At 50.5% G+C, this 10,291-nt stretch overlaps 1 protein-coding gene across 1 annotated transcript in view; it reads right to left on the bottom strand.

The window, feature by feature from the left end:
• Positions 1–10,291, bottom strand: part of LOC146194269 (polyamine-transporting ATPase 13A3-like) — an 813,351-nt gene continuing 803,060 nt past the window's right edge. Inside the window, exon 33 of the mRNA XM_084596520.1 lies at positions 1–234. Coding sequence (XP_084452646.1) covers positions 61–234 — 174 coding nt within the window. The 3' untranslated portion in view covers positions 1–60. The remainder of the gene's footprint in view (positions 235–10,291) is intronic.

Below are 10,291 nucleotides of genomic sequence, written 5' to 3'. Positions count from 1 at the left end.
AAGCTGATCTTTATTTTAGTCATGCAACGGAGTGAAACTGAATAAGTTGGTAAAAGTAATTCAACCTAGACTCTCGAAGTTGGTTATTTGAGTAACCATTGTTGCGTTAGACAGAAGCCAGTCCGGCTCCTCTGTCAGTTCTTCTTGGACGCATGCATAACGAGGCATTGTGACACTGGTGGGGAAGAGACGACGGGAAATGCTTCTGAGGGCTGTGCTTCTCTTGATATACACCTGAAAAACGAAAAGCCTGGTTTTGCAACCCTTGTCGTACACTTGAGCACTAGAGAAAGCAGAATTAGCATAGAGAGAGAGAGAGAGAACTTTATTTCAAAAAGAAAAAAAAAGAAGAAAAGAAAAAAAAGAGGGGGGGGGGCAGTGAGTGGAGACTTCATTTCATGACCTCAGTGGCCTGGGCTGCCTACGCTGGGTCTCTAGATCATAGCTAGCAGAGCGGCCTCCCACTGCTCCTCCGAATGGTGCATGTTTATGTGTGGAGATTTGGGGCCTGTGCACCCCCATGGGACATGGTAGGTGGTGGGCTGGTGGTTGCACCAAGGGCATATGTCTGTGTAGTGTTCTGGAAACATTATGTTGTATTGATGTAGGTTGGGGTAAGTGTTAGTTTGGAGCTGTCTCCATTCCCGCATTTCTTGTACATTTAGTCCCTTGTGTGGAGGGGGATAAATCCTACGTTGTTTTCGTAGATAATTAAGTCGCGCGCCGTAAGTCGCTGGGACAGGAATGCTGGTTGTGAGATCGGGATTGGTGGCCGCTCGGTTTGTGTGACCTCGAGCTAGCCTATCCTCGACCTCATTACCTTCCAATCCAGAGTGCCCTGGAACCCAAGTTATCTGATGTTTGAGCAGTGAGTTTGTAGCCAGCGGGTTAGCTGTGAAGCGAGCTAATTTTGTTGGTATTCTGCCTGCAAGAAGGAGCCGACACGCCGCTTGTGAGTCGGTGATTACGTGAAGCTCTCGATTCGTCGCATCTCCGTACGTAATGGCCAGCATGATTACCGCCCCTTCCGATTCTGTGATAGTACAGTGCGGGATGGACATGCTGGAGACTTCTGTGCTCGAAGAGCTCACCCCCACGGCTGATGCTGCGTTCGATGTATGCTCGCATAGAGCGGCATCCACATAGACAATTTTCGGACTGCGTTCCACTGCACGCTTAAGATAATTCACTCGGGGGTGTCTTCCTTCGTTGTGGACTGAAGTACATGTTCTTTGGAAGCGGGGCCACATATACTCTTGCCCGGTACGGAACAGGAATGTTGGTCGTTGACTGGATAGCTCGTACGTCCAAGGGATAGCCAACGCGCTCGAGAATGAGCCGGCCTGTCTCAGTTGACAGAAGGCGTTCCCTTTGAGACAAGGGGACAGCCTCTTGAATCTCTTCAAATGTGTTGTGTAGTCCAAGAGCTTCCAATTTGACGTTGGAGGTGTATGGTGGGAGGCCTAACGCGTTCCTGTAGGCTGCACGTGTCATTGCATTTACTTTGTTGAGATCTCTTCGGAGCAGGGTGAGGTAAGGTACTCCATAGGAGAGGCGACTGATGACCAGCGCCTGCACCAGACGGATCGTGTCTTCTTCCCGCATGCCTTTTTGTTTCTGGCCGCCCGACGGATAATTTTAGAGATCTGCTGAGGTGGAGCACGTGGTCTACTTTTCTATTGCTTCGGCGCCAGAGACCCAGGATTCGTATAAGTGGCACTTGTTGCAGAGCCCTTGCGACTCTAATCATGCCGATGTTGAAGAGGAGCGGGGAGATGACCAATCCCTGTGGCATGCCCTTGTTTGGCAAGTCTTGAAGATCCGATCTCATGTCACACATTCCTATCGTTGCTGCTCGATTGGACAAAAAATTCTTGACGTATCGGAAGGTGCGCTCGCCGCAGTTTAGGTTATTGAGCTCGGAGAGGATTGCCTCGTGAGGCACGTTATCAAACGCGCCTTTTAGATCTAGCGCCATAATGAGGTGCTCGCCTCCTCTCGGAATTTTGGAGTGTACCTCCTCCTTGCGGAAAAGAAAAGCGTCTTGAGTGGACAGGTCTGATCTGATGCCGATCATGGAGGGATGGAACTCCTATGTAGTGTTGAAGTCGCGTCTGGATGACTCGCTCGTAGAGCTTGCCCAGGCACGAGGTGAATGATATGGGTCGCAGCGTTTCGACCGCCGGTTTCTTGGCCGGTTTCCGAACTACGATTATCTCCGAGCGCTTCCACTCAGAGGGAATTTCATTCTTCTCCCACAGCATAAAGCGACACGAGTCTAGAGTATTCGGGAGTCAAATTATGGGCTTTGATTACCGTTACATCCACGTATCTAGAAGGGGTCAGTTCAGTTCAGTCGTTCAGTCGTCTCCGACTCTTCGTGACCCTATGGACCATGTCATGCCACACTTTCCGGTCTCTCACTATCTTCCTAACATCACATAACTTCATCTGCAGTGCCTCGAGGATGCCATCTAACCATCGCGTTCGCTGCCTACCCCTTCTCCGGCGACCCTCAACCTTTCCCAACATCAAATCTGAAATAACGGAACGTAGCCGGCGGCTGGAGGCCAAAGGACTGCCCCTTTATTGATAGGTGTGCTTGGTTTTATAACAGAACCGCAGTGATTACAGATCATGATACGCAAGAGTGCGGCACGTGTAAACAGTCAAGCTTATGCTATACATCAGCACGCGTACCTGATAACACTGCATCCCCTCCCCCTAAGCTGGAGTACGTAAGACGATCTGGGGGCTTCCGCAGGCGAGTCGAACGACGTGGTGGTGGTGGTTGTTGGTCTTCGGCTTGAGAGCTGACTTCCGGTGCCTCCGTACCTTGGCGAGTTTCTGCCTCCCCGGAACTAGGCTGAGCTCCGTCGTTGGTCCGGTCAAGGCTCTGCTTGTTAGGTGATGAACCTGTGACTAGTCGTGGCCGGAGTTGGTCTACGTGGCGTCGTTGCTGTCCCTCAGGTGTTTCCAGTGTCACCATGCGTGCTCCCGTTGTGGACACTACGGTTGCCGGCATCCATCTCCGGGCAGACTGAAACTGGCGCGACCATACATGCCTGCCAGGTTGAAACCGGGCCGGTACTGCTGCTGCTGCTGGAACCGCTTCGCTCGAACCGTCATGTCTTATCACCTTGGTATCCGTGATAGAAGCTTTCAGCCGGGTTCGGGGACGGAAGGCCAACAGCCGTTCCGCTGGCGATTTTCCTCCTTCCAAAGGTGTCGTTCTATAACGGAATAAAAACTTGATTAGTCGTTCTTGCAGTGTACCTGTTGGATTCTTCCGAAGCCCTTCCTTTATTGTTCGCACGGCCCGTTCCGCCAACCCATTTGACTGGGGATGGTATGGGGCGGTTCTTATGTGTTTCACTTGGTTTTCCTGCAAGAAACTGGACATGGCGGAGCTTGAAAATTGTGGTCCATTATCCGATACCACACAGAATGGCAAGCCAAAGCGTGCGAAAATACCTCGAAGTACTTGAATGGTGACCTCCGCTGTGGTCGTTTTCAAAGGTATGGCTTCAATCCACTTTGTCTCAGCATCAACCAGCACAAAAATTTGGTAGCCCCTGATGGGGCCTGCAAAGTCCATATGAACCCTGTACCAGGGCCTGTTGCTCACCGGCCAGGGACTGGGAACTTCCGCAGCCGGCATGGGCCAGCATTGTATACATTGCGGGCAACTTCGAACCAACACTTCGATGTCCCTATCTAACCCAGGGTACCAAAACAACGCCCGAGCCGTGCGCTTCATGGCACTGATACCGGGGTGACTGTCGTGCAGTTCCTTTAGCATGCTTTGTCGCGCCGCCTCCGGCAACACTACTCGATGACCCCAGTAAATCAGGTCGTGACTGGCCGCGAGCTCGTTGCGGCGAGAAAAGTATGGCATCAGGTGTTGCTGTGCTGCTGATAAATACCGTGGCCAGCCATGTGCGATCCACCACCTGATCTGATGAAGCGTATCGTCCGAGCCGCTTAGGTCCACTAGCTGTTGAGCGGAAAGGGCGGTGGAATTGAGGCTCTCCGTATAAAGTACGTATTCCATGGGTTCTTGCCCTCCTCGGTCTTCCATGCACGGCAGTGGAAGGCGACTGAGAGCGTCTGCGTTAGCATTAAGCTGTCCTGGCCGATACTCCAGATCATACTGGTAAGCCGCCAGTAACAACGCCCACCGCTGAATTCTTCCTGCTGCCATTTGCGGAATCGGCTTTTCCGGGTGGAACAGACCTGTCAATGGCTTGTGATCCGTCACCAGAGTAAAATGTTTCGCCAACAAATAATCTCGAAACTTGGTAACGCCGAAAACCAAAGCCAGCGCTTCTTTCTCCAGTTGCGAATAATTCCGCTCCGCAGGTGTCAGTGCTCTTGAACGGAACGATATGGGATAGTCCCGGTTTCCAATTCGGTGTGACAACACAGCGCCGACCCCCACTGGCGAAGCGTCGCATTCAAGCCGCAACGGCTTGTCGGGGTCGTAGTGTACGAGAAGCTGTGCTTTTGCCATAGCCTGCTTTGCTGCCTGGAATGCTTCCTCATGCTCGCATCCCCATTGCCATCGCGCTCCTTTAGTCAACAGCCTATAGAGTGGAACCAGCGTAGTGGCAAGGTTGGGCAAAAACTTTGCATAATATGTGATCAATCCCAGGAAGGATTTAAGCTGGCTCACCGTCTCCGGTCTGGGTGCGGCTGTGACGGCTTCCATATTCTCAGGGGGGTGTAGTCCAGTTGCATCAATCTTGTGGCCCAAGAACGAAACTTCCTTCTCGCGGAACCTGCATTTGTCACGGTTCAGCTTGAGCCCATTATCGCGCAGCCGCTCGAAGACTTGCCGGAGAGTTGAGTTGTCGTTCTGTTTTTCGGCAATAATGATGTCATCTAAGTACACCTTGACGCGAGGGATGCCTTGTAGAACGGACTCGAGGCGACGCTGGAACAAAGCTGGAGCCGATGCGATGCCGAAAGCGAGGCGGTTGTATGCAAACAACCCTTTGTGGGTGTTTAACACGGCCATTTTTCGTGCGTCGTCGTCCAGTGGAAGTTGATTATATGCGTGCCGTAAATCCAGAGTGGTGAACACCTCCCCTCCGTACAGAGATGCGAAGATGTCCTCGATTTTTGGTAATGGGTACTGTTCCAAATGTGTCGCCTGATTCACGGTTAGTTTGAAGTCACCGCACAGTCTAATTTCACCGTTCCGTTTTACTACGGGCACGACAGGCGTAGCCCACTCGGAAACTCTCACTGGTGAAAGCACTCCTTCCTGTACCATGCGGTCAATTTCTGCCGATACCTTTTCCCGAAGCGCGTAGGGCACTGGTCGAGCCTTGAGAAAGCGTGGTACCGCGGCCTCTTTTTTGTGTAGTTTCACGGGCGGCCCCTTACAACGACCCAAACTATCCTCGAAAATTTCCGGAAACTCCGCCAAAAGTTCGACTGTCGCTGCGTCACCCTGAACCAGATGTACTTTCTGCGGCGCACATTCTTCCAGTAGTGCCATGCCCGCATTCTGGAAGGCTTGGATGGTGTTCCGGCCGCACAACAAAGGCCCGTCGCAATCCACAACCACGAGCGAGCTGTCCACTTGCGTGTTACCGCATTCGACTTTCATGGCCACTCGGCCAAGGACCGGAAGCGGCCCCAGGAAGCACGATAAGCGCAGTGCAGTCTTCTCCAGTGTCGGCCAAAAGTCGCGATGGTTCTCGAATACCTTCCTTGGAATGACGCTGACAGCAGACCCTGTATCCACGAGCATGCGCAGGTTCCGACCTTCCCAGATGAAATCCCTTTCGAATGGCCGTACGGCCTCGTTAGTACTGTAGCTGTGAGCCACCAAAGCGTAGAGCATATCTTCTTCACTGCCGTCGCTGCCGTCTGCGTCCTTCACCGCGTATGTTCCTGAAGGGTTATCGCCACCACTGGAGCACATCCGTGCTAGGTCTCCTTTCCTACCGCACTTGTGACACGTCGCTTTCTTGTGTCTACACACTTCTGAAGCATGGTTCGAGCCACATCTCCCGCATTGCGAGGACTCGGTCGTGGATCCTTGCTTGCGTCTGGATTTCTGCGGATACCGGCTGTGCTCCCGTACGACGTTGGCAGCCGCCCCGTTGTCATTAAAGCTCCTTTCTTGCATCACCCGGACATTCGCCTCGGCGGTTTCCGCGGCTAGAGCAAAAGCTTCTGCCTCCGCCAGGCTCAGCTTCTTTTGCGATAACATATGCCGTCGAGCTTGTTCGTCACGGATTCCGCAGACAATCCGATCCCGCAACATGCGATCCAAAAACTTATCAAAACTGCAATCCTTGGCGAGACGCCTCAGGTCGGTGATGTAGTCCCGTACCCTTTCGCCGTCCGCTTGGTTCCGCATAAAGAAAGCGTAGCTAGCTGCTATCTCATTGGCTTGGGGATCAAAGTGATTGTCCAGGAGCTGTACGACGGCTTCGTAGCTCAGACTGTTCACCGATTCCGTCTGGCACTGGCCTTGAAGCACGCGCACCACGTTGTCACTCAGGGCCGACACCAGAAGCGCGCGCTGTTTTCCTGGATCTGTGATGCTGTGGCCCTCAAAAAAGGCCTCTAAACGAACACGGTAAGTGCCCCAGCTACTAGTCGTGTCGTCGAACTCGGGTGGCCTGGCTGCCATCGTGCAGCAACTATCCCATCCTCGTCGCCACTGAAATAACGGAACGTAGCCGGCGGCTGGAGGCCAAAGGACTGCCCCTTTATTGATAGGTGTGCTTGGTTTTATAACAGATCCGCACTGATTACAGATCATGATACGCAAGAATGCGGCACGTGTAAACAGTCAAGCTTATGCTATACATCAGCACGCGTACCTGATAACACTGCAAAATCTTTCTCCAGCGACTCCTCTCTTCTCATCAGATGACCAAAGTAGCTGAGCTTTAACTTTAGAATTTGACCCTCCAATGAGCAGTCAGGGTTTATGGCCGACAATATCGACTGATTTGATCTTCTGGCAGTCCAAGGAACTCTCAAGAGTCTTCGCCAGCACCACAATTCAAACCCGTCATTTCTTCGGCGGTCAGCCTTTTTCACACTCCACCTCTCGCATCCTACATCGCAACTGGAAAGACCATAGCACGAGTTATACGGATCTTCGTTGGCAGACTAATGTCTCGGCACTTTACTAGGCGGTCAAGGCTTACCATTGCTCTCCTTCCCAGAAGCAGGCGTCTCCTAATTTCATGGCTGCAGTCTCCTTCCGAGGTAATCTTGGAGCCCAAGAAGAGAAAATCTGTCACAGCTTCCACCTCTTGTCCATTGATGCTCCAGGACTTGATAGGGCAAGACGCCATGATCTTTCTCTTTTTAATGTTCAGTTTAAGCCCAAACTTCTCACTCTTTTCTTGTACACGCATCAAAAGTATCTTGAGTTCCACTTCACTTTCTGCCATTAAAGTGGTATCATCCGCATATCTAAGGTTGTTGATACGTTTTCCAGCAATCTTCACTCCAGCTGAAAACTCGTCCAGACCGGCCTTCCTCATGATGCACTCTGCATAGAGGTTAAATAGGCAGGGCGACAGTATGCAGCCTTGCCTCACTCCTTTCTCAATCGGAAACCAATCAGAAAGACCATGCCCAGTTCTGACTGTGGCCTCTTGCCCTTCATACAGGTTCCTGAGAAGACAGATGAGGTGAATTGGAACTCCCATCTCTTGGAGAGCTTGCCACAATCTGCTGTGATCTACGCAGTCAAACGCTTTCGCATAATCAATAAAGCAGTAGATGGGTTTCGGGAACTCTCTTGCTATTTCCATGATCCAGCGAAGGTTGGCAATTTGTTCTCTAGTTCCTCTCGCCTTGCGAAACAAAGCTTGCACGTCCGGAAGTTCCCGATCCACATACCGCTGCAGCCTACCTTGGAGAATTTTCAACATCACCTTGCTAGCATGCGAAATAAGCGCGATCGTGCGGTAGTTGGAACAATCTTTGGCACTGCCTTTCTTTGGAATGGGGATGTAAACTGACCTCCTCCAATTCTGTGGCCACTGCAGGGTTGTCCAAATCTTCTGACATAATGTATGCAGAATGTTAACAGCATCATGGTTGAGGTTTTGAAGCAACTCAGCTGGAATGCCATCAATTTCGCTAGCTTTGTTCTTAGCAAGGCTGGCTAAGGCCCATTCAACTTCACTCTTCAGGATGCCCGGCTCGAGATCAGTAATCACAACCGTCTTATGTTGGGTTTGCACATTCGGGTCCTTCTTGTACAGTTCTTCTGTGTATTCCTGCCACCTATTCATTATCTCTGAGGCTTCAGTGAGGTCCTTGCCTCGTTTGTCCTTTATCACGCCCAGCTTAGCACAGAAGCTTCGTTTAATATATTTGATTGTCTTATACAGAGCTCTTGTGTTCCTTAATTGGCTGTTGTCCTCAACTGCTTGGCACTGTATATTCAGGAAGGCATTCTTATCTCTCCTTGCTATTTTCTGAAAATCCGCATGAGAACCTTGTATCTTTCTCTTTCCCCCATTACTTTTGCTATCCTCCTTTCCTCAGCTATCTGCAAAAGCCTCTTCAGATAACCAGTTTGCTTTCTTGCATTTCTTTTGCTTTGGAACTACTTTAGTAGCAACTTCTTGTATTATATCACGAACATCAGTCCACATCTCTTCGGGCTCTCCGTCTTCTAGATCTAATTCTTGAAATCGATTCCTCACTTCCGCAGCATATTCTAATGTAATTTGATCCAGACATTACCTGAAAGGCCTTCTAGTTTTCTGCGTTTTCTTCAATCGAAGCTTAATTTTGGCAACAAGAAGCTGATGATCGGTGCCACAATCGGCCCCAGGTATTGTTTTTACTGCTTGTATAGCGGTTCTCCATCTCTGCCGGCAAATAATATAATCGATCTGATTCCTGTACAGACCGTCCGGTGAAGTCCATGTGTAAAGGCGCCTCTTGTGCTGTTCAAAATGAGTATTCGCTATGGTCAGGTTGTTTTCTTGACAAAACTCTGCTAGCCTCTGCCCAGCTTCTTTTGGCTCGCCAAGACCGAACTTGCCTGTAATTCCGGATATTTCTTCACTCCCGACCTTAGCATTCCAGTCTCGTATGAGAAAAACGACGTCTGACGATTGGGTGCGGTCTAAAAGCATTGTAGGTCCGCATAAATTCACTCAACGTCAGCTTCTTCAGCAGTAGTGGTCGGGGCATAGACTTGGATAACTTTTATGTTGAAAGGGTGACCTTGGATCCGAAGTGAAATAATTCGGTCGTTTTTGGATTTGTACCCTAGCACTGCTTTGCCCATTCTTCTGTTTACTATGAGAGCGACCCCATTCCTTCTCTTGGATTCGTGCCCACAATAAAAGACATAATGGTCGCCGGAGTTAAATTCTCCCATTCCGGTCCACTTGAGCTCGCTGATACCCAAGATATCAATGTTCAATCTGTCCATTTCTCGCTTGACGACATCCAGTTTACCTTGCGTCATAGATCTTACATTCCATGTTGCTATGGGATATATCTCCTTGCAACATCGGACTTTCCGGTCGCTTCCCGACACATCCACAACTGAGCGTCCTTTTGGCTTTAGCCCAGCCGCTTCATCCGTCCTGGAGCTACAAGGAATCGCCCTTTGTTCATTTCCAGTAACATGTGGGACGCCTTCCAACCTGGGGGGCTCATCTTCCGGCGCCATATCATTAATGGTATTGTGACTGGCCATGGGGTTTCCTTGGCAGGAAATACTGGAGTGTGTTGCCATTACCTTCTCCAGTGAATCACATTTTGTCAGAACTGTCTGCCGTGACCTGTCTTTCTTGGGTGGCCCTACACAGCAGAGCTCACGACTTCATCGAGTTTCGCAAGCCCCTCCGCCACGACAAGGCAGTGATCCATGAAGGGGATCTAGAAGGGATAAGCGGTGAAATTTCGGTGCGCGCCCCAGTGAGTCTTGCGGTCCGGCACCGAGCTTCTTTCGGGCTCATATGAGCCCTAACCAGTGATGCTATCTGCTGTGTTGACTGAAATAGCCCTTAATAGATTTCATGGGGGGGGGGGGGGGCGGGGGCAAGTAAATGAGAGCAAGAACGGTGAAAAGAGTCAATTCATAAACAAAGGAATTGCGGAAAAGGAAAAGGAAACAAAGGAAAAGAAAAAAGACACGGACGAGAAGAGGACATGGACGAGCGCAATCCATGTCCTCCCGTCCATGTCCTCTTCTAGTCCGTGTCTTTTTTAGCGCAATTCCTTTAAGTATGTACGACCGACTCGCCCAACAACGTGCTCTCTTAAAATAGATTAAATTCAA

Source organism: Amblyomma maculatum, chromosome 3, assembly GCF_055883805.1.
Source record: "Amblyomma maculatum isolate TAMU_Amacu chromosome 3, ASM5588380v1, whole genome shotgun sequence".
Taxonomy (NCBI): Eukaryota; Metazoa; Arthropoda; class Arachnida; order Ixodida; family Ixodidae; genus Amblyomma; species Amblyomma maculatum.
This window is presented reverse-complemented; position numbering and strand designations above follow the sequence as displayed.